General features: G+C 45.1%; 1 protein-coding gene across 3 annotated transcripts in view; it reads right to left on the bottom strand.

The window, feature by feature from the left end:
- Window positions 1–468: 468 nt before the first annotated feature.
- Window positions 469–25,120, bottom strand: part of LDAH (lipid droplet associated hydrolase) — a 217,149-nt gene continuing 192,497 nt past the window's right edge. Inside the window, exons 6-8 of one of the 3 annotated variants that reach the window (XM_006034383.3) lie at window positions 24,135–24,217; window positions 4,098–4,321; window positions 469–998 (exon numbers count right to left, since the gene is read on the bottom strand). In XM_006034383.3, coding sequence (XP_006034445.2) covers window positions 4,130–4,321; window positions 24,135–24,217 — 275 coding nt within the window. In that variant the 3' untranslated portion in view covers window positions 469–998; window positions 4,098–4,129. Of the gene's footprint in view, window positions 4,322–24,134; window positions 24,218–25,120 lie in introns of all 3 variants that reach the window. The other 2 variants (XM_006034382.3, XM_025216356.1) reach the window with 2 other exon arrangements.

The raw sequence follows: 25,120 nt of genomic DNA on the forward strand, positions 1-25,120 counted from the left end.
TGCATGCATGTGTTTATCTGGCCTTCCACGGCTTAAGAAATCCCTGTTTGCTCTAGGTCCCCATATAAATCTCTGCCATAAACACTGCATACGTAAGACAAACTTCTGCTGTGCAGTCAAACCTCCCTGATCCACACACCTGGCAACTCATGAAAAGAGTGAGTATTGGCCGCATAGGATTAATTCAAGTGAGATGTGGGGAGCACTTATTATTCTCCCTAAACAGATAACAATCAAAACTTTCCTAGATGCCCACGTGATTTGGGAACTAAAATCTTACTGACTTTCTGAGACCAAGGCTCTGAAGAGTCTTTCACCCCTTTGGAAAGTTTGGCCCTAGACTCTAAAGCCCTGTAGATATTTTTGAACGTTTTGCACCTACCAGGTTATGAAGTACGATAATCAATGCAAAATAACTGTTGGCAAACTGAAGGAACAAAGGCCATTTTTCAATAAATGTTTTTATTTCTCTTATAGTATTTGCTCACTTTCTTAAAACACGTTGACCCAAGCATGAGCAGAAGTGCCATTGAAGTGAATAGAAGTACTCAGACGCTTAAAGTACACACGTACACAAGTGCTTGAGTAGATCAGGTTGTAACAACACAAATTCATTTGCGGAGGGACTCCCAGTCGTATTGAGAAACAAGGATTTTTCTGTCTGCTTAAAGGAAGCATCACGTTTGGCCCATGCACTCTTCTCAGACTTTTTTTGGACTCAGATCCTTGTTAACCCCTTAGCACCAGAAGAGTTGGATTTTCTCCCTGCAAGGTCCTTGCTTTCAGCAGAGGCACTGGAAAGTCACCTGTATGACAAGAACAGTGTTCCTCACATTGCTGGCCAAATCCCTCAGCAAAGCTCAATCAGTTTGGTTTCAGGGCTGTTGAAGGCCTGCAGTTCTCATGGCCTTTCACAGAACTTCTGAAACCCAGGCCCAGGCCTTTTAGCGCTGAGCACAATGGGGACCGTTCAGATCTCAGCCAAGGGGTACCAGCTCCTACGAGGAAGGAATTAATTGTGTCACAACGTTCTCATTAATGTCACAGGAAAAACATCTAATAAAGGCATAAGGGAATAGCAACAAGCAAATCTGACTGTTCTTAACCAATTCTGCCCTCTGGTTGTCTTATGGCAATCAGAGGAATGTACTGAAATAGATTAACAGGGCAAAATGTAAAAAGGAATACACAGCCTGAGTCCATGCATTAAGCAAGTTCCCCATATAACGTCTATGACTCATACACCTTGAACAAGAGTTTACCATTGGCTTTCAGTACCCAGACCTAACAGTAGCTTGTATTCTCCAGTCACTACAAATGTATCCCATCTCTTGGAGGCCCATCTAGAAGAGCTGAATTTTTACAGACTGATCATTTGATCCCATATACTCCAAGAAACAAACGTTTATTCAGTCATATCAATGAGTAAGTACACAACAACCGTTTGAACCATCTGCTGTGTTTCAAACACACATATATCGTGGACCCTACATGCCCATGCCGGCAAATGGGGTCAACTGCTGCAATAAAAAGAATATCCAAAATAACTGTGCATCACCTAGGGGCTGTTTGAACAGAGATGGCTTTGGAGTTCAAAACTGGCATTGCGAATTTTTGTTTCCTCGCCCGTATTAGGTAACAAAAGAAATTCTCGTGATTATAGCTGTGCAGAGGGAAGGCAGCCTCTGAGCTTGCTGTAAACGTGAGCTAAAATCATAGGGCAGTCTGCAAAAATGGCTTCACATATATTCAGCTTATGCTGATACTCCCCACACTGCTGCTACTGACTTCTTAAAACATCCACTTGAGCATCATCTTCTGTTTCACTAAATGCCGGCGTCATCTGGAAATGCGTTTGTCCGTTTCAACAGCTAAGCTGCTAGTGTTGCAGGAAAAGGTCATTTAAACCTACTGTACATCTGCAGCTCTGAAGGCAAGTCCAAAAGTATCTAGAAACAGCATGCTGAGGTTATGGGGAACCAGAAATGGTGAGAAGTGTCTTTGTGTACTCATACAAAGGGGGAAAAACAAGAAACCTCTTCCAATCTGTCTTCCCAAATCATACAGTACCTTCCCCAGTACCCTTCTCTGTAGTGACTTATTTACCTTCTTAATGAATCATACAAGTTAGAGATGGAAAAGACCCAGCAGGTCATGTAACCCATCTCTTTGCCATAACAGCAAACATCTTGTATCATTCATGTAGTGCTATGTCTTTGTATAAATGCCTTCTGCCACTGGTTTTATACCTTTTCTTTCAGGATACTATTTCAGAGTCTCACTAATATGAAGTCTTTCCTGATTCCACTTGTCTCTTCTGGTAATTTCTGCTCCCAGTGCTTACATTGGCTTAATTCTCAGCTTTAAGTCACGATTCTGTTTCATCACAAATATTTGGAGATTTCTTTCTGTATTTTCTGTTTACAGTCTCTATTGAATTAAAATAAAAGAAGGAAGGTCATGCATGTTGAAGAAAGAGAGTATCCTTAGGAATGAACTAGAGCAAGGACCAGAGCCTTGGTCAGTCAAAGACTTTGATGAAGCTCTGCTTATTGATGGCAGCTGAGAACGTGGTCCTAAAATATTCTGAGGGGGTTCATCAGGCACAGCAACTGTGACAGAAACACTGGCCCTTTTCTGACTGTGAATTTGTGTAACTTGGGCCTTTGGGACAAAAGTCTTAAGTACCTGGAGTTATGGATCTGGCTTCACATTTAGGCACATAATACATGTGGCTTGGTTTTTCAAACTGGTTGAACACCTGAAATTCCCGCTAACTTCAGTAAGGTCAAGGTATTGTTGAGAGCAAGCAGCTTACATAAGTGGATAAATATAGTTAGTTATAAACTTGAGACATACTCTTTTGCTTGGGTCTTTACGTTCCCTGCTATTATTTTGAATCTGTATCTCCTTATGCATACCAGATGTATCCTGACAGAAGGTGTAGGCCAGTGATTCTCAACTGGGGTTCGGTAGCACCCTGGGGGTCTAGAAGATCCTTTGAAGGGTCCTGCAGCACCCACCCCTGTGAGAGGAGATAAGTGCTGGCACCTCCATGTGCTGGGCACCCTGCACATCCTGGGGTCCCAGTGCCATTTCCCAGAGCCTCTCCTACCAGCTCCAGGACCATGGGAGGAGTAGGGGAGAGCTGAGCTGAAAAGTGCAGTCCCTACCCACTGGCCAACCACTCCTGTGTTTGAAACGGTGGGATCTGCCACAGATGGATGGACACAGGACTGTTCTTTTTCAGACTGACTCATTTTGCTGCTCCTCCCATGCTTCTGGAGCTGGTGGGAGGGGCTGTGGAGAATGTGGGTCTGGTCACTGACATTCAAGTCCCCGGAGAAGCAGGTTTGGTGGCAAGGGCTGTGCTCATTCCCTCAAATACAGAGCAGGGGCAGAGAGGGGGCAGATGGTGTAAAGAGCAGGGCACAACAGGGTCCTATCTCTGCTGCCCTCACTTGGCACTGACCTCTGCAGCTGCAATGCCTAGCAGCCCCTGTCAGCTCTAAGCATGCTGCACCCCTCCCCAGACTCTCAGGGGTGCCCTGCCTGCTGCTGCCTGCCCTGCCACTCCATGAAATCTTTTTAAGGGTACAGTGGGGTATAAGAAAGTAAGCACTGCAAGAAATAGGTGCCACTAAATTTTTGAAAAGTTATGGAAGAGGTCTTGAGTCTAAAAAGGTTCAAAACCACTACCGTAGGCGACGTCTATACTCTCTCACTTGTGGTGGCAAAAGGACGCTGCAAGACTTTTGCACTGCCTAACTGCTAGGTGTGAACAACAGAGAAGGAGTGTTTTTTTCTTGGTGGGGGACATGGCCTGAGAGGGAAGTGGCATAAACATGGCCCCATTGACTCTAATACCAATGTTGCATACGCTTGTGTCAGCTGAGTACTCCACACATTACAAAGCCCTGAAGCCACAGCCTGGGAGCCCAATATCATAAGCCTGACACTATTCTTTAGACCACCCAGTTGTCACATTTTACCTTCTCGAAAACATGTCAGTAGAAAACAAGCCATAACCTGTAACAAATGGAGTAGTTAGGGACAGACTCTTTCACAAAGAAATTACACATTCACAAAATAGTTACATCTTTTGTGTGGTTATTCACTGAAGCAATGTTTATAGTTTGGTCAGGTCATCTTGTAGCCAGTGTGTAATCATGGCAGCCATCTCTTTGCTGGCATCTAGGACGAAAGCGTGCCGGAAGCCTCTCTCGCAGAGCCGAATATCCCCGTCGGGGAAATCCATCTTGATCTCCTCGTAATACTGTTGTGGACACCAGCCATCTGCAGTCCCGTAATAAAATATCAGCTACAAATCAAAGCAGAGATAAAACATTCATTTGAAAAAGGTGGTGGTGGAGGTGAGGGGAAAGCAAAACTGGGAATCGTGATACATCTTGGTAAATCATCATTATTAAAATCATAAACTCCGTTCTACCACTCTCCCACAACGAGAGGCTGTAACCTTCTTACCAGTATCTGGTTAGTGTTTGCTCCTTTTGTCAAGAAATAGTTTCCCAATGACTCAATCTAATAGCAAATGCCCAGTTAGGCTGACATCACATCCCGGGAAACCGCTCTGATCTCCAGGGGACTGTACTGAACAGAGGCAGTATCACCTTCACTTACAGCTAGCTTTGAAAGTGGCAAAAGCCCTTGAATCCTGTATGCAGCCTAATCCTGTTGGTGTCTGTTGGGGCGCTTGGAGAACATCTACTAAACCTGACAGGAGGCATTGGCAGAGGAACACTTGAGGCTAAATCCTATCTCGCTTTTGGAGCCTAAATGCACAACTGCAGCTCTTGGCGCTTATGTATAGCTTGTGATTCAGCATTGCCCGTCCTAGCCTCCTCAGTATGCCGAGGGATGTAAGTAAGCCTGTGCAAAAAGTCCAGACATTTAGTCAGGCAAAACCCATGACTAGCTGGTGTTAGACAGAGGAGACGGACTTTCTCATATGTTAGTCTAGTGCCACAGTGGCCAAACCATGGCTCACCGGCACAGTACTTGCAGCTCTCGGGGGCCCACCCACTTCTCCCCAAGATGGCTCTGGGGGACACCAGGCTGCCGGGGGCTGCAGTCACACTGCTTACCCTGGGGCGCGTTCCCTGCAGGGAAAGCCAGAGCGGTGCAGGTGGTGGTGGGATGCTCTCCTTCACTCTGGGTGGCTCAGCACACCCCTTCCCCCTGCTCTCCGGTTTTGGTGGAGGATCGGATGTGGCTCCTAGGGTAAGTAACTCTGGCCACCCCTGGTCTAGTAGTTACATCAATGCCCTAGGAAGGAAGAGGCCCAGGTTCTAGGTCCCCAAGTGAGGGCTTAGCCCTGCTTCCCAGCACAGTGTTGTAACCACCAGGTAGGCATTGCCCAGATCCTTTCCCAGCCCCCTCTTTTTGAAGCTTGTCTACTGCACTGTGCATCTAATATTCATCAAATAAATGGATGGAGAACAGTCGCTGCCGTATTAGGAGCAAGGGCTCAGGATAAAAAAAAAAGCAGTCCACTATTAGGATGAATGCTAGGGCAACATTCATTTCACTGACCCACACCCTCCTTTACATGTTCTCTTCCTCCTGGTCCCACGTATCTGCCTCTCCTAGCTGCCCAGTGCTGTTCCCTCTGGCAGGTACACATGCAGTGTAATTCTGTTCTCTTCTGTGGTGAAAACGTGTATGTGCCAAAACCTGCAGGTATGTGGCTATGTATGTATCATTAGCCATGTAAGAAGGACAGGATTTAGCCCCTAGGAATCAGGGGCAGACATGAACTAAGAGCTGCACTGCTCAGTCTTGTCAGAATGAGGGTAATCCTGGGATATACAGAAGCAGGACTTTAGATGCTGGGTAATTTCAATTCTTTACTGTAGGGTTCCAGTGGGTTTAGGCACTTCTAAGGGTCCTCTCAATTGCAATTTTGGAGTCTGGTGCCTAAATTCTTCCCAAGTCCTTTCTTGGATTTGACCCTTAATGTCAAATCATCTAAAGTCACACAGAAAGCAGCCCATGGCAGAGCAAGGACTTAAATCCAAGCCACCCAAATTCTAGGCTAAGGAAATAATCAAGAGACATCCCTCCTTTCTGTTCTTTCCCAGGAAATCATTTTATAAACCTCACCTTGGCATCCCAAATTCTCAAACTTCTGCGTTTCAAATTTGGGTGTGAGAGGTTTTTTGTCTTACACATAGCAAGGTCCAACAATTTTGAAAATGTGCAAGTAAAGTCCAACACTGATGACACTTACTAAAATATTAGAGTGCAAGTATGGGATGTGACATGCTTGTGTTCCTCCCAGACGGTCAAGAACATTTCCTTTGTACTAAGTCTAAGCTGGTGTCTCTTGATGGAAAAGATTCAAGGGTTGGAAGCACAGGAATCCACACCACATGCTATCAAGGAAAATGAAGACTTCTTGGATAGGAGTCCTAAGAGACTGATGCTGGGAAGACTAAAGGGAAAAAAAGAGAAGTGGCAGCATGTGACCACTATAAGAAGGGTCCCCAAGAATTCAAGAGGAACAGACTGAAGGCAACAACCACATTCAAGCACTCTGTGGTGCAACAGCTGAGGAAAAGGCAGAGGTGAGGACATCAGAAGGCAAGAAGCAGAGGAGCCAGCAGCCTAGAGAGCAGGAAATTCAGAGCCCCCGGGATTGGGGCTCCAAGACCATGATATCAAGAAGGAAGAGAAAAGTGGTGCTGATTGGAGACGCCCTTCTGCTGGGGACAGATGCACCAAATGGCTGTCTGGATTTGGGGTCCTGGGAGGTGTCCTGGGAGGTCTGAAGCCCATATTCAGGATGTACAGAAATACTTCCAAAGCCCATGCACTCCTCAAACCACCACCCTTTCCTGTTTGCTCATGTATGTACCAGTGATATTGCTAGGAATGATGCTAAGCAGATACAAGGAAACTACAAGGCTCTTGGAAGGAGGATTAAGGAGCTTGGTGCACAAGGAGTGTTTTCCTCATTTCTCCTAGTGGAAGGCAGGGGCCCAGGCTGGGACCACTGACTTATGGAAGTAAATGCATGGCTGAGACAGTGGTGTTGACATGAAGGCTTTGGCTTCTTCGACAATGGGCAGACATTCTGAGAAGGAGGACTGCTATCAAAAGATGGGATCCATCTAATCAGAATGGGAAAGAGCATCTTTGGGTGTTGTCTGGTCAACCCGGTAAGGTGGGCTTTAAACTAGGTTCCATGTGGGACGGTGAACAAAACCCTCCAGGAAGAGAGCAAATAATTCAGAGGGGGAAGGACTTGAAGAAGCAGCTCAATTCTGGGAAGGGGCTAGAGAGCCACAGGACAGCAACAAGTGATGCACAAGTAAAACAAGTAGGTCAGAATGCAAAATATGTCAAAATGTATGCATACAAATGCAAGAAGTATGGGGGACAAACAGGATGAGCTGGAAGTCACAGTCTGTGAAAAAAGCGAAGACTTAACTAGTATCATAGAAACCTGGTGGGACAGCTCTTACTGACTGAACCTCACCATTGAGGGCTACACTTTGTTTTGGAAGGACAGGGTTGGGAGAAAGGGTAGTGGTGCCGCCTTGTATTTAGAAAAATGCATGCACTTGTTTCCTGGTTCAGGAGGAAGAAGGTAGCAGATCAGAAGGTATTTGGGTAAAGATAAAATGTGAAAGATACAGTACTGATATAACAGTGACTTATTATAGGTAGGGACCTACCATATTCATGATTTCACAGATCTTGCGAAATCTGGGCAATGCCTGCAAAATCCATGGGGTGGGGGGAAGCTTATGGAAAAGAAAATGCTGGCTCCTTAGAGGGAGCCGGCAGTCCTCAGCGTGCTGTCGCAGCCTAGTCGGGCAGGGAAGTGGAGGCTGCCTGCTCGAAGGGCTGCAGACAAAACGGCTGCCCCGGCCCTCCACCTCTGATTGGCTGTGAGGGCTGCCTGCCATGTGCCCACATCCCTCTCCACAATCAGCAGTGAGAGGCGGGGCTACATGATGGACAGCTCTGGCAGCCAATCATCGGTGAAGGAGAGATGATTGGCAGCCCCCACAGCCAAATCACTGGCAAGGCACGGGGCCACCGGAGCACCTTGGCTAGAGGTATGTGTGTGTGTGTGTGTGGGGGGGGGGGGGGCTGCCATGCTCCACCCACAAAATGGCTGCCTGTGTCCGTGTTCTCCCTTCCAAATCAGGGTGCAGCCCCTGCGAATTAGGTAGATCCTTAGTTATCAGCCACCGAATCAGGAAGAACAAGTGGATACAACACTCTTCAGGGAGATGCCAAAAGTATCCAAAATGGTACTGATGGGAGAGTTCAGTTTTCCAGACATCTGCTGGAAGAGCAGTATAGCCAAAGGTAAAATGTTGAGCAAGTTCTAGCTCATGTGGAAGACAGCTTTCTGGTCAAGAAGGCTGAGGACACAACCTGGGGATCATCTATCTTGGATCGTTCCCTAAGCAAAAGGGAAAAATTGGTCAAGGTTGTAAAGGTCAGAAGCGGACTGGCCAAGTTCGCCAATGACACCAAACTTTGGGGCAAAGCATCCACACCAGAAGACAGGCGGGTGATCCAGGCTGACCTGGACAGGCTCAGCAAGTGGGCGGACGAGAATCTGATGGTGTTCAACGCCGATAAATGCAAGATTCTCCACCTTGGGAAAAAAAACCCGCAGCATCCTTATAGGACCAAAACGCTGGCTTGCATCCATAGATGGTTCTCAAGCAAATCCCGGGACGTCATCAGAGCGCCCCAAGGGATGACGAGGTCGAATGGTCACAAACTACTTCAAGATCATTTCAGGCTGGACATAAGGAAGAATTTCTTTACAGTCCGAACCCCCAAGGTCTGGAACAGCCTGCCACCAGATGTGGTTCAAGCGCCTTCATTGAACACCTTCAAGATGAAACTGGATGCTTATCTTGCTGGGATCCTATGACCCCAGCTGACTTCCTGCCCTTTGGGCGGGGGGCTGGACTCGATGAACTTCCGAGGTCCCTTCCAGCCCTGATGTCTATGAAATCTATGAAATCAGGTGATGGGCAATTTGGGAGGAAGGATTCACGATATAACAAATTCATGATACTGAGACAGGGGAAGTGGAACTAAGTTGCTAGATCTCAAGAAGGCAGATTTCAACAACTCAAGGAGTTAATAGACATGGTATCATGGGAAGACAGATCGAGGACCTTGTCGCATGTTACACTTAGCATGCGTTAACTGCACTCAAAACACTAATATCCCAGCATTCAAGCAGTAAAATGTGTGTTAAGTGCTATCATACTGTAAAAAAGCCAGAACTTTTCTAGTAAGGAATATCTCCAGATCGTATTACCCAACACATGCTGAGCTAATGGCTTGCTGCTTCATGGAGGTCACAACTCTGGCACCATGCTAGAACCGATTTTAAACTCCAATGTGGTAGGGGAGGCTGGGATTGACTCTTTGTTGGTCACCTGGCCCTCTCATCACACAAGGACAGGTTCAAGACTAGCTTAGTGCGTAGGCTGGGACCAACCATCAGCTCTTAGTCGGTCCCGGCCCATAAAGCATACCAGAGTTTTCAATGGTTCTGGTGCCTAAGATGTGTTTTATTTAGACTTTAGTAAGCATTACCATGCAACTGCTCAGAAAACTTTGTAATGTGTAGTAATGCTTAACTGGATCTAAATAAAAGGCATCTTAAGTATAATGTGACAAGGCCCTGGGGATAAAGGCACCCAGGAGGCCTGGAAATTTCTAAAGGGAATTAGAAATCCAACAAGAAACTGTTACAAGACAATGGAAGTACAAGAAGAATGGCAAGAGACCAACGTGGCTGCATGAGGAGTTCTAAGATGCTTCAAACACAAAAAGAAAGGGTACAGGCAATGGAAAGATAGGTAGGTCACCAAGGAGGCATACTTGAAAATAGCAAGAACCTCAAGGGACAAAATCAGGAAGGCAAAGGGAAAAAAATGAGCTGTACCTGGCAAAAAAAAGAGGTTCTATCAATATGTTGGCCAGAAAAGAAAGACCAAGGAAGCTGTGGGTGAATTCTTAACAGAAGATGAAAAGACAAACCTACTCAACACCTACATTGCCACAGTCTTCACAGAAAAATTAAACTGCAAGCAGGCTTTATCCTAATAAGTATTATTTGGACAAGCAAGAGGACAAGCTGAGGAATAAAAAAGAAGCATAAAGCTTTTGATGGGTCTGAATAAATTCAAGTCAGCAGGGTCTAATGAACTTCATCTTAGGGTACTGAAGGAACTGGCAGAGAAAATCTCAGAGCCCTTGGCCAGTGGCGATTGGTAGGGGATGCATGGGGGTGCATGTGCACCCCCTGAGAGCAGTTGGCACCCCCTGATTGGCTGTGCTCGCCGCTTAGGTGATGGGCGGGGTCGGGGGAGGGAGACAGGAGCACCAGTGCCCCCGCTGCAAGCACTGGCTGATTTCTACAGCCACTCCTGGAAGCAGCTGCAGTAATTGGCCATCGCAGGATTTGCGACCCTCCCCTTAGGCAGTGAGATTGGCTGTAGGGTGGCCGTGGGGGACACCCCCCCCCCCAGTTGGCGGGACTGGTTGCAGGGGGGGCATGTGCCCCGTCACCCCCAACTAAGGTGGCACCAGTTGCCCATGCCCTTGGCAATAATATTTACAAAGTCATGGGAACTGGGGGGCGGGGGGCATTACCTGAGACTGTAAAAGGGCCAATGTAGTGCAAACCCTTTTTTTAAAAGGTAAAAATGAGGAACTGGGGAAATATAGATTGGTTAAACCTCACTTCGATACCTGGGAAGTTACTGGAGCACTTCATAAGGACATCCATTTGCAAGTATCTGAAGGAAGAAAGGCTGATCACAAATAGCCAGCGTGGATTTACTAAGAACAAATCATGCCAAATACATTTGATTTCCTTCTTCAACCAAGTAACTAGTTGGATGGAAGGAAGGATGCTGTGGACAGAGTGTATCCAGAATTCAGCGAGGCCTCTGACAAAGTCCCACATGACCTCCTTACAAACAAATTGGGAGAAATGCAGGTTGGATAAAACTACGGTACAGTGCACAGACAACTGGCTCGACAGCCACAAGCAAATGGTAAATTACACATGGTTCCATGTCAGAATGGCAGGAGACTTCAAGTGGAGTCCCACGGGGCTCTGTCCTGGGCCCAGTACAGTTCAAGGTGTTTATTAATAATTTGGATGCTGGAACTGAAAGCTTCTTGAGCAAATTTGCCTACAACACAAAATGGGGAAGAACTACAAACATACTGGAGGCCAGGAGTGCAATTCAAAAGGATCATTATGTATTGGAAGGCTGGGCTAGAGCTAACATGATAAAATTCAATGCTGACAAATGCAAAGTACTATGCCTTGGGAAGATTAATAAAAAATACAAATACAGAATGGGTGACACTGGCTGGATGGCAGCATTATTGAAAAGGATGTAGGTTTCTTGGTAGATCACAGATTCAATGCGAGTCTGCAGTATGATGCAGTTGCACAAAAGGTGAATACAGTTTTGGGATGCATCAATAAAAGCAGACTCGGGATGTGATGGCGCCTCTCTACTAAGCGCTGATTAGGCCTCATCTAGAATATCATGTACAGTTTTGGGCTCCACATTTTTAAAAAAGCACTGGGAAGTAAGAGAGGGTTCCAGAGACATGTGACAAAAATGATACATGGCGTGGAAAGCAAGTCATATATGGGGAAAGAGCAAAGGAAATAGGCGTTTTCAGGTTGTGGAAAAGGTGCTTAAGTGGGGACATGAAAACAGTCTTCAAATATCTGAATAGCTGCCATAAAGAAGAAGAACACTTTTTCTCTCTTGCTGCAGATAGCAGGATGCAGACCACTAGCTTGAAGTTGCAGCAAAGTAGGTTTAGATTAGATATCAGGAAAAACTTCTTCATTGTTAGAGCAGTGAGGCAGTGGAACAGACTAATTAGGGAAGTTGTGGACTTAACATTATTGGAGGTGCTCAAGAGGCTGGACAAGCATTGGTCAGGGATGATCTAGAAGTAGTTATGTCCATGCTCCACTATAGGTATTTCCCATTCTTTTTGGCTTTGCTAGTTGCTACATGGAGCTGGGAAGGAATTTTCCCCCTACCTATTGCTCCATGCTTCAGGGCGGTGGAGGGGAGGGAGAGTTTCACTTTCTGCAGAAGCATTGGGTGCTGCCTGCAGCCAAGGCTAGAGATTTTGACTGGTGTATGCCAATACTCCTGCTGGGACTTGGTGGCCAGGACAGTTGACCACTTCACTCAGGGTCTGACTGACTGCCATACGTGGGGTGAGGAAGGAATTTTACCCCATAATTAGATTGGCACAGACCATGAGTTTTGTCCTCTATAGAGGGTGGCATGACCCTCTTCCTTGGATCTCTCAGGTGTACTTTAACAATCTCTGCAGCAGCAGGACACTAGCCATCAATGTTCCCCTGCCTTACCTGTGGCAGGTTAGGGTGTTTGCCTTCTGGTTGTGACACGACTGATTGCGTATGTTTTGTATTAAGTTAGACAATGGATTTGTATAGGGTGATTGGGATAGAGATGATTCTGCCCCTGAAGGTCCTTTCCAGACCTACTTTTCTATGATTCTAACTTTTAGTTTTCCTGAGTGAGATGAGGAGTCATTTTGCAGATAGGAAAGAGAGACACTGAAGTCAAAAGTATCTATTAATTTTAGATGGCCAAACTGAAATGCTTAGGAACTGGTTTTTCAGAGCAGCACTATGCAACATTTACTATGTCCAAAGCACAGTTCCCCTTGACTTCAGTGGCAGCTGTGAGCACTCAGCATTTCTGGAAATCAGATGGCCGTGTATCAGTGGAGGCATCCAGAAAACGGGGAACATACAATTAGTGACCCCTGAAAAAAGTTTGGTTTAAGTGGCTTGACTAGTACCACAGGGAAATTCTGTGGCAGATGAAGAGATAGAAGACAGCACATAACTTGCCTTAACTGTAACATTACCCTTTCTTCAATTCCTTTTCTCAGTCACTATACTGTATAACCATCCAACTTTAGCAACAAACAAAGTGCAGTCCTACAGAAAACACTCTCCTCCTTCAAAAACCAACTGTGATTCATCCCAAAGGTAGGTGTGTGTCCCGTAAACAAATGAGGCAGGTATCTTGTGGGGCGGGGGGGAAGTGACCATATAGTGGAAGACAATATGCTAACACATCTACTACTGTTTCCAGTCTGCACCCTGAAATCTAGATCTGCCTTATGGTGAATTTGACACCTCATGGGCTAGGTTTTTTGCATGCATTTCCTAGACTTTTTGAAGAGCAAACTGAAATAGAGATTCCATGATGTTGATTGATAACATGCACATGGGTCACCACCAGGGTTGTTGGCATCCTCCAGTCCACTGCACAGACCTGTGCCACTTGAGCTAATGCTATCAGTCCACTGATAGAAGCGCTTGACAGCTAACTTCTCTGCAGATCAGCACAACAGGACACCTTGCCAGTGGGTTTCAGAGATATTTGTTAACAACAGACTCAGGAGCCCTAGATTTCTTCTAAGCTGTGGATGGGAGAGTGCTAGAGTAGTGACAAGATCCTCTGTCCGTTCTCTCTGAGCACAACCACTTCCTTCTGCCCTGTTCCTCTCAACCTGTGCCTATCCTGTCTCTTCCTCACCATGGCTCTTCAATTCCAGTTTCCCCAGTCAGTTCGTTTCCACTCCTCAGGCTTCTCATCTCAGTCCCACTCTTCTTGTCCAGCAAATCTTTGTTTCACCTCTCTGGTCTCACTGTTCCAGGAGGCCTCATTCTATCTCCTGGCCCAGCCACTTGTGCTGACCCTCGTCTGCCAGGAGTTTTGCCTAGCCAGTTCCAATCTCTTCCCCACTCCAAGTCCCAAGATGTCTCTCTCCCCAGCAGCCTTTAGTGCCAGCATCTGCCTCCTCCTTCGGCACTTTGTCCTAGTCAACTTCCCAAACTACCCATATTCTGTATTAGACCCCAATAGCTTCCTTTCCCCTGCTACGTGAGCCCAGCGTGTAGAACACTAGGAGAGAGAGCCTCCCTGATTGCAACTGAGTTGTCCAGATCGAGATTCAAAAGAGCTGACATTAGACTAGATCTGCAACTACAGGAAAAGTTCTGTTACATGACAGCCTGGAGCGGTGGTGCTGAACCTTCTGGTCCTGTGGGCCAGAGAAGTGGTGCACAGTCGGACCCTGAGCTGCCACTATGCACTGAGATCAGGGCCTGGGGCCCTGCCCCACATCTACCCAGCTCTACATACTGGGATTGGGTTTTGGGTCTCCATGCTTCTTCTGCACTGGGATTGTGCCCTGGGCCATCTGAGCATACAGAGCCGTGGCCCATGGGGCTCCTCACAAACCTGTCAGGAGCCCTGCATCCTGGTTTACATAGTGCAGGGGGCAGATCTGACCCTGAGACTGCGGGTTGAGCACCCCTGGTCTGGAGCAAAAGCCTCTCTGCCTAATATTAAATTGCTGTTCCCAAGCATGATGGTACAACAGCTTTTCAAACAAAAGCCTGCCAGAATTTTTTAATATGGGAAAAAAAATGTATTTTTCCCTAGTTTTGTTCTTGGAAGTAGGTCAGTTTTATGGACTGAGATTTTACAAAACAATCAATCAAACAATCTAAGGGAGACACCTGGCATGGAAAGTTTCATCCCAAATAGTTAAAGTTTGTTTTCATTTGCTAATAACTTCAACAGCCATTTACAGCGGGCTATGGCAGGCAGTCTGACGCCCCTGGCACATATTCATGTCATGGCGCAATGGGTTCTGATCCCATCTGAATCCTAACAATTAACATATTAATTGTGGTGTAAATGTAACACATAGAAAGGGTGTGAATAATAGGCTAGGCTATCATTCCTGCATATTGTATGCAGGTCTCGCAGTGTATATTACCAATATTCTTAATCTAAAGCGGCCAAGTTTACATGAAATTCAGATTTGTTTTCAGAGGGTAAGTCTACACATGCATTTGATCTGAGATCAGTTTACTTGTGAGTAAACGACTCACGTAAATGCTCCCAGGCAGGTGTCTACATATACAGGGATGTGGGAGCAGACTTGCTGCTAATGGCAGCAAACTGCTCCTGGTGCCTAGGGCCCTACAATGGGCCCCTGCAGCCGCCAGGAGGAGCTCTAGGCTCCCCTTGGGTGCTAGCTATCCCACCAGCAAATTGGGGCAGGGTGCTGGGACCTACCTCACCCCTGCAACTCTTTCCAAGCCCCGTGCCTTGATCACCCAAATGAGGCACAGGGCTGGGACCTGCTCCTGACCAGGACGGTTCCCAGCCCCAAGCTCCCCAGCCTGTTCCCCACCCAGCTCCGTGCTCATGGAGCAAAGGGAGGAACAGGCTCTCTAGCGGGGAACAGGATCTCCCTCGCTGGCCCCGCGACTGCAGAGCTGGCGCTAAAAGATAAAGATCTCCAAGCTCCCCAATTCCTGACTATGATGGTAAAGCTCCTGCTCACAATCCCCCTGCTCACGATCCCAGAGTGGGGGGCTTGGAGCTCCTTGCTGCTGGGGCAGGGATATATAGTCCCTGCCCAAGCTCTGGTGGTGGAGCCCGCCCTGGCAGCAGGGAGTTCCCAGGGGCAGGGAGCAATCTCTTGCTCCCTGGTGGCTGGCTGCCTGGGAGCAGATTTGCTCCTAGTCAGGTGTCTACACAAGCACTACTGCACTGTTACTAATCACAAGTAAATTTGCTACTTGCATTTGCAGGTAGCAAATTTACTCGTGATTAGCGTGGCCTATTGCACAGTAAGCATGTGCACATGTAGATGCACATGCTTACTGTGTAGTAAACTATGCTATCTTGCAGTAAGGTGTCTCATGCAAACATGCCCAGCTAGTCAGTTTTGCTACCTGAATCTATGCATGAATGCACTGTAGTTACATAATATAAAAGATGGGTAAAATTAAGGGGCAGATTTTCAAAGACAAGGACAGCAGTAAAATGCTTATGAAAGTCAACTCTCTCTCCTTCCTTTTAACATCAAAGCCTTGCTATTACATCATGGAGGTAAAAAGATAAATAATTCTATAATGATTATAATACATTATAGCTAGAAGCACATGGTGTCTTCATCAGGAGTGGGAAATGTTGGCCTTTACTACACTATTTGAATGGATTAGGAATCATAAAATGTATATTTTCCTGCGGACTGGATCTGGCTGCACAGAGGGCGTGAGTTAACACAACGACTGCACTGCTGTGGGTAGCCAGCTGCCAATGCAAGCATTCAAAAATCATGAGTCAAACCCCCAAAATTATGAGATTGGTTTAAAAATCATGAGATTTACCAAACAATAAATATGGGATTCTTTCTATTTGCCTTCTGGTTGCAGAGCATTTAAGATTCATGTCTTCTAGCTTTTTTACTTCACCCACAAAAACACCCCAAAAGCTGGGGCTTGTTAATAGTAGCCTGATGCAGCAGGAATCAGGAGGCATGAGATAAAACCATACCTTTTCTCAGGATCTCTCTACAGGGCAGAGTTAAGGTTGTACGATGTCTGAACTGTCCATTTCAACATCATGCTTTCAAAAGCTTGGGTTTAAGTTCAATTGCCTGAGTTTCAAATAACTCTTCGTTAACCTTCCGCCCCACCCCCCAACATGTTCTCCTAAGCTTTTTTTATCATTTAAATTACTGAGGTACACAGTTAACCCAGTTGTCTAATAAAATGTGGTCTGGGTACAGCTTTATCGACTTTTCTGCCATGTCATCTGGTATGTGTACTCAGACAGTGCACAATGATGGCAGCTGCTGTGTAAACACGAGAAGAATCTGAGATTGATATCAACAGGATGTTTATATTTTAAAGAGTTTCTAAGAAAATAATAAAGATTTCCTGCCGTCGACTCTATTGGCACTTGCTTTAGTGTGTATGACAGTTTAAAAAAATATAAATTACGGAGAGGCGAATTTCCTTATGCCTCCTGTATGGCTGTCATAGGTCAATACTGAAAAAACAAAACCTACAGTTAAAAAATAGTCATTGGGGTGAAATGTAACTTCCTTTATCTTTCTGGAATGTGGTTCACGTTGTAAAACTTTACAACTCTATTCCTTTGGCAAGCACTATTCTAGCTGATGGTGAAGACCAAAGGACTGGCTCTTAGTGGATATCAACTGATGGCACATGTGCAACTGCACACATATTTGTATCAGTGGCCTTATTGGAAATCCTCCTGCCAGAAATGAATACTTGTATTATTATTATTATTATTATTATTATTATTTAAAATTGTATCTGCTGGATAATGCAGCAGCTCCCTCTGAGCAAAAGCTTTCCATAGTGACTAGTCAATAGTTTCATTGGCTTTGGGATGAAACAAGGTTTAAAAGGCTTTAGCTCAGCATTAAATTTTGTTTCAATCAAGATTTATAAAAAATGATTTGGCTTCCCTGGAATTATGCATGTATCCCTGCCTCTCCCTGCCAAGAGAATAATGTAAAGGACACAGGAATGGATCAGTCGGGGATGCTTTTTCTAAGTTCTGGATTTGTATAGGCAGTGCTTTGGCTTTACCAGTCAGTTCCTGGGCAGATTTTAAAAAATGTTGGCTTTAACCTATAATGCCCTTAATGGTTAGGGATCTGGTTCCCTAAGGCAATCTCTCCTCTCCTATCAGGATACTGCCACAGCTGAGATTAACTAGTGTGATGGTAGGGTCTTTAAAACTGGTTCCTGGTCTTGTTTTGCCAGAACACACGTTTTTTAAAGTATTAGGCATAACCTAAAGCCAAATATTTCCCCCCCTGAAAGGATGTGGCTGACAACTGGAGCTATGGGATACTGTTTAAAAAGAAGTCCTGTTAGGCCTATGGTAATGCTTAACAGGCAGTTCAGTTAATTGTCTCGATTTTTTTTAATGCAAAAGAAGTCACTGGTTTGATAAAACAAAATAAATAATAAACAAAAGCAGCTTCACTGTAAAAAATGCGAGCTGAGAAGCACCGTTGAGCCCCACTTTCAATGCAACAAAGGTTTTTCAAACCATGGGTGCTGAACTGGCGAGGAGGGTGCTTTGCATGTGCTTCTGTAGGACAGGACTGTCCTATATGTTCTGTGCTCCACTGCAGGCTATAGCCCAGGCTGTGAGCAAGACCCTTGGTGCTCGAACTCTCCAGTGACATATGCAGGAACTCATTTGTCTGGACAAGGGGGGAACTGTTAATTTTAACTGGTTATTTACTTCAGTGCAACCATATCCAAAAATGTTCATTAGTATCTCGCATGGGAGCTGTGTGAGAGAATCAAAGACCACAGAGCAATACTGACCTGCACTAACAGAGACAACCAAGATTAGGTATGGGGGAAATGAATTATTAGCAAAGGACGCCTGGGTTTTATTGCATAAAAAAGGGAGGCTGGACAGCCCATATATGTAACAACAACAACAATAATAATTGGCAATCCCTCAGAATTGAGGATGGTTGTCTTCAATGATTGCTTTATCTGCGTGTCCAAAGATGGCTGATGAGGCTGATATGGGATCGACAGACTCTGCTGCAACTCAGGCATGTGTTTCCGTACGGGTGGGGATCTCTGGATTCTTGATTTGGTCTGCAACACACTGTTTCTGACTCTGCCAATTTTCCATTTCTTGTTGTTGTTGCAAGGTTTTGAAGTACCGAGACCCTTGTAGCAGACTCTTCCTCCACTTGGGGCAGTCCTTAGTGAGCATCTCTCATGAGTTGATATCGATGTTACATTTTTTCAAGCTGTCCCTGAAGTGCTTTATCTGCCCTTTTCTTGAGTGTATGCCTTGACTGAGCTGGGAAAATAAAATTTGCTTTGGGAGTCTGGAGTGGGACATCTGGATGACATGGCTGGCCCAGCAAAGTTGATGTCAGATGATCGTATTGATGCTTATGGTGTTTGCTTGCTAGAGGATGCTAATATTGGTGCATCTGTTTTCCCATTCAAAGGATCTTCTGCATGCAGCGTTGATGGTATGTCTCCAGTGACTCGAGGTGTCTCCTGTACACTGTTCACGTCTCAGATCTGTACAGTAAGATGGGGATCACAACTGCTTGATAAACCACAAGTTTGGTTTCAGATATGATATCATGATCTTTGAACACCTGTTTTCTCAGGTGTCCAAAGGCTGCGAGACGATGTTGGATTTCTTCGTCGATGTCAATCTTTTATGAGCAACATCTTCCAATGGGAAATACCGCTACCCAGCCTGTCCACAGGTGAGGGATAATGGAATGACTGTCAAGGAAGGTTAGCTGCAAAATAAGCAGGGGTCACTCTGATGGATAAGCGGTTGTGGACCAAGCAGCGGAAGCACCAATAAGATGTAGTGGGGATAGCAGATGTCAATGTTTTCCCTCCTGAAAAGCCACATACATCCTTTGACAGCGCTGTGACATGGTGAGTACAGGTTGCTATTATAATAAGCCTATCCAGCCCCCAGCTATAGGTCTGCAAGTCCTCAACAGCAGAGCAGATGGAAGATGTTAGCATTTCAATACTGCAAAGGAGGATGAGTCTGCAGCAGAATGATATGTCCAACTGTCTTGGCCTCCTTGTCATAGGAGCAAGTTTCCGTTCTGTCACGATCCAGGTGGAAGCTGATGTGCAGCAGCTTCTCCATGATAAAATAAATCAGCACAGGCATCTTCCATGAAAATGGCTTTGCCAGCACATATGTAACACTGATTATTTTTAAGTTTTAAATAAAGTAATTGGATGTTATATTTGCATCTGATGAAGTGAGCTCAGGCTCACAAAAGCTTATGCATATCTGATTTAAACAGTCTATAAGGTGCAACTTTACCCTGCCTTCCGCCTGACTTCAGACTAAGACGACTAACTCCTGCCCTCTGCTTGATGACATACATTTAGCTGCAAGAATAACATGCAAGTGTCTTGAGGAAAGTTAGTCTAAACATCACAATAAAATGCAAAAAATTCAAAGGATTGAAAACTGCTACTTAAGTCATACTAACAGTGGGCCAGATTCCAAAAATGCCTTGCTGTATAGGCACTCACTCCTGTTCCAAGTTTCTTACCTCATATCAATCACTGGGATTGCTTATGGAGTAACGGTGTCAGAATCAGGCCCCCCGCAGTCCTGCTGATTTAAGTGCAATGACTTGTAGAGTAAGGTGCGTGACGCTGGCACGATATAGCTCGCTAGAAATCATACTGCCTAGGGCCAGGTCATGCTCTCTCAGAAGAGTTAAGATGGATGTAGTTCTTCTCTCATAGCAGCATGCAGCAGCTTTCTTCATCTATGGATACAGGGTGGGTTCTGACATCTCTTCTCACGCTGAGTCATATGTACCTTACAGGATTAGCAATATCCTTGCAATCACAGTGTGAATGAGGGTGGCAGGAAGTGGTCCAAGGAATCAAGAAGCCCAGTGTAACAGCTCGTTTTTCACTTCATTTTTAACGCCTGTTAGATTTTTGTCTCAACCTCATTTTTTTATTTCCCCCCCCACTTGCTGTGATGAGTTTCAAGGGCAGGGGAGCAACCCCTGATGCTCTGCTCTCTGATTAGCCACTCTGACTGCTTCCAAGTCCTATGTAGTTGTATGTTTAAATACTACATGCACCAACATCTCCAAATCCCTGTGTGCAACTTTCCTAATTTCAATCCTGTACCTCAGGGGAGTGCAGGCCAAAAAGGATGTGAGATCAGCCAAAAAAGAGGTGTTCCTGGCTCCAGAGAGCACTTTGCACCTATTCAGAAAGTGTGTTTGGAAGGTTTTCCACAACTGGAGGCATATAATTTACTCTGGCTGTGGGCAGGCACGGTATTTGTAGTATCCTTTTTAACCACTGCTTTTCAGATCATGCGCCTCTCAATGGGAATAATTATTAAACCACTGTGGATGACTATGGATCCTGGGTCAGAAATCTGGGCAACATCAGACCAGCTGTTTCAATAACAGTGGGTCAAAATTGCTTTTGGCCACTCCAATTGGGATTTTCTTCAGTTAATTTAAGATAATGACTTCATGTTTAAAAACAAAACAAAGCAAAAAAAGAACTAGAACAGTTCATTTTTCTCTGAAAAGGAAAGATCTGGGCCCAAGTCCAGCTCCCCCTGTAAGCAGCTATATGGCTAAAGTTAGATATGTAAATAGCTCTTCGTACCCCTTATATAGATCTTAGATTTGGAGATCTTATATCCGCTGTCCACCTGTGCAACTAGACTTGGCCAAATGAGTATGCTCATTAAGGATCTGCAGGTCCTTTTCGCCTAGAGATCATGGGCTAAACTTGAATCAAAGTCACATTAAAAGGTGCACCTGCTTGGAAAAGTTCAACTCTAAAATGAAAAGTGTCATGACACTTAAGGTGAAGAGGAGATGGTGTAAGGTCTTGGTAAATTATGAACCAGTCTAACATGCCCAATATAGGACCGATCCAGAGCTCACTGAAGTCAGTGAGAATCAGATCCTGGAATTAAACACAGCCATAGACCCTTGTGTGTAGAGTGTGATACAATGGGAGGAATAATATAAACCCAGAAGTGCAAATGTTTACTAAGTTTCCTGTCTTATATGGTTCAGCATCCAGGAAACAAGTCCAGTATTCCCACTGACTGCAACAGGACTACTGATGTGAAAAAAGATAAAGCCTAAGCAAGTCTCTACAACACCAGGCCTTAAAATAAGCCAGTAATAACTGCTGCCTATCATGGGTACCCTAGGGAACATCTGCTATAGCCAATTGCCCTTTCTTTTTATTTTTCTTCCCCCTAACAAGAGGATTATGATTCTCACTGTTGATTAATCCTTTACCAATATTGAATTACAGCAGACTTCCTTTTTTGTAAAAATCACAATAAACTTCCTCTAGTACAGCAGTATCTGTGCTTCCAGTTTCTATGTAAGGGCCCAGGAACAATTAGCTAACAATAATTAATCACACTGGCTGAGACAGGCCTCCCTCAATAAGCCGTGCCTTATTTGTTTGAATTTTGTGATTTTTTAAAATCTTTCTGTCAGGTGTTAGACTACCAAGACTCTGCCTGGTTTCACAAATAATTTGGTATCCATATATTAAATGATATACCATACATCTATATGGTAGAAAGGTAAATCTTCATTTTCTGCATACAATTCAACTTCTGTTTAATGTGCACATTTTCCTCACTTTAGAAGACCATGAAATGCCTCAATTGATGAACAAAATAATGTCCCAATTCCCCCAAAACACACATCTGATCTTTTAGCATCGTTAGATAAGTAAGCCTAGGTCTGAAGAGACACGTATTTTCTGTTGGTCCTTGACTAGTAATAATTAAGCTTAAACCTGGACTCAGAGAGACTGGAATAATTTAGTATCTCTTCTTCCCTCTCCTTCAGAACACATGCAAATATGATCCAGAAATAACTTTTCTATTTCACAGCAGCTGGCACAGTCAGGTGTTAAGATTGGCTTTTAACTTATGATCACACTGACTACTAAACAGTATAAATTTTTTGCAGTGACATCTTGCCAGCACATAGCAACTTGGACTACAGTTCCTGTTTTTATAAACTTCCAACCTTTATAAGTAAAATCCACTTTTACTGTCAATACACTTCAAAATTAACTTAATGCCAGTTTAGATTTCCCCCCATAATTTTCACATTCCCAGAAATTACTAGAAGAATTAAAAAGTAAAGGAAAAAAATAGGCATTTAACTTCACACTTGTATCTGCTGCTTCTTCAGGCTGCCAGCTGCTCATAACCTCACCTCAACTTTTTATTTTCTTGGGTACATCTGCCACTTCAGAAGTGTGATGACACAGAAGAATCAATAAAACAAAGTTAGTACAGGTTTTCAAAGCTTCCCGTGTGCCAGGACATTGCTTAGATTGACACAGTCCAGAAAAACACAGACTTCAGTAGACCAAGGAACCTGCAAACACTTAGTACTGCCAAAGGCTTCAATTCAGCAAGGAAATAAGCACGTGCGTGACCTGAAGCATGTGAGTAATCCCATGAAAGTTAACAGAACTAGTCAGTTATAAGCACTTTTAAGTATCTGAGTAAGTACCCTGCTAATGTCAAGGAGACCATGTGTGTTTAAAGTTAAATATGTGATTAAAGATAAAATTTCTCAAAGTCTTTTGCTTAACTTTACTACCGTGGCTTGTCCCAGTGTGACTTGAGAAACTTCTTTCTTAGGGAGTATGATCCAGACCTAACTGAAGCCAATGACAGTCTTCTTTGGCTTCACCAGGCTTGGGACCAAGTCCCTCGAGAGTTTCACTAAAGTCACAGATTATTTGCAAGAGTTTGCAGGGTCAGCCCTTAAGGTTCACCTGTAAGAATCCCTCCCAGGGTGCCAGGAGGACTGTGCATTCTTCAGGAAGGAAGAGCTAAAAGCACACAAACCTGGAGCTCTACAGTACTTTGAAATGGAATAGACATCTGACAATTAAAACTGAGACACACCTAGAAAGCCTAGTGATTAGGGTACTTGCCCAGGGAGAAGGAAACCCAGATTCTCAGCAAGGGAAGTTTAAATTAGATATTAGGAAACACTTTCTCAGTCGGACGGTAGCAAAGCACTGGAACAGGTTACCAAGACAGGTGGTGGAATCTCCATCCTTGGTGGTTTTTAAGACCCAGCTAGACAAAGCTTTGGCTGGGATGAAATAGCTGGGGCTGGGCCAGCTTTGAGCATGGGGTTGGACTAGATGTGACCTCCTGAGGTCCCTTCCAACCCGCACTTAACATGGCTAGCTTTAGCTGCTTAAGTGGCATTTTGAGCAGTTTAGGAAGATTTTAGACCCTAATCCCCACTACGCCACTTGCCTTATCCTTCTGAGCACACCCAGAAGATCCCATTCTGGCTCCTTACTATTTGCGGTCATCCTATCCCTCCTAGGTAGGCATGTGAAGGTCTCCATAATGGTAGCTGAAGACCAACAGTATCTAGCAACTGATGGAAGAGGACGACCTTCCCACCTTTTAGTGAAATAGCCTAGGGATTAGGAGTCTTTGCTCAATTACACTGGTGCACACCAGAAGTAATTCCCTTGAAATCAGTGGAGTTTCACCAGTGTAGCACTGGTGCAAACCAGTAAAGCCTGAAAATTTTTCTGGATTCATACTGTTTAATTGAGGATCTGGTTCCATACGAGTGGATCTCTCATGAACCTCTGAAGATGGAAGAGTTACCTTTTTCAAATTTTGCTGAATAGTTGTGCTGTCTCTGTCCACAACCTTCAGCATTTCTTGGCTTGCCATGTAGAGGATATTCGCTGCAGAGAAAGAAAACAAACATAAAATTACAAAATAAATCTCTTACTGGAAAACATGGGCCTGATCTTGCAAACAGATATGACCAACTATAGAGCTTGTCTCTATAGACAATCCCACTGAAGACAACACAGCTGACAGAAAGGGCCTCCATGGAGGGCTGCCGCATACCAGCCCAGCGCAGGGTGACAAGGGCATGCAGCAAGGCGGTAGCCGTAGACTTCAAGAGGGCCAACTTCAACGAGTTGAAGAGATTGGTGGGAGAGGCACTGGGGTTCTCGAGGGCAGGGGAACTCAGTGCCCAAGATGAGAGGTCGTTTCTTAAGGAGACGATACTCAGGGCCCAAGGGGTGACGATCCCAACAAGAAGCAAGGGGGGCAAGAGTGCCCAGAAGCCCCCCTGGCTTACCAAGGACGTCCGGGAATGCCAGGTTGCCAAAAAGGCGGCGTACACCTGGTGGAAGCGGGGGGCTATCTCCAAGGAGGAGTATACCTCCACTGCTCGGGCCTGTAGGGAGCTGTTAGGAAAGCTAAGGCGGACATAGAGCTAGGACTAGCGTCCAAGATCAAAGATAATAAAAAGTCCTTTTTCCAATATATAGGGAAGATGAAGAAGGCACCGGGAAACGTGGGGCCCCTGCAAGATGCGCTGGGCAATCTGGTGGTTGCGCCAGAGAAGAAAGCAGACCTCTTTAACAAATTCTTCACCTCCGTTTTCTTGTGCAGGGACCAGGACTCCCCCACCGTGATTCAAGACGGACTCAAGGGGAACACTTCCAGACCTAAGGTTGAGGAGGACCGGGTTAGAGTGCTTCTGGAGGGGCTGGACGTGTTCAAATCAGCAGGTCCAGATGCTCTCCACCCCAGGGTGTTGAGGGAGCTAGCAGGGGTTATTGCAGGGCCCT

Source organism: Alligator sinensis, unplaced genomic scaffold (genome assembly GCF_000455745.1).
Source record: "Alligator sinensis unplaced genomic scaffold, ASM45574v1 scaffold200_2, whole genome shotgun sequence".
NCBI classification, from domain to species: Eukaryota; Metazoa; Chordata; order Crocodylia; family Alligatoridae; genus Alligator; species Alligator sinensis.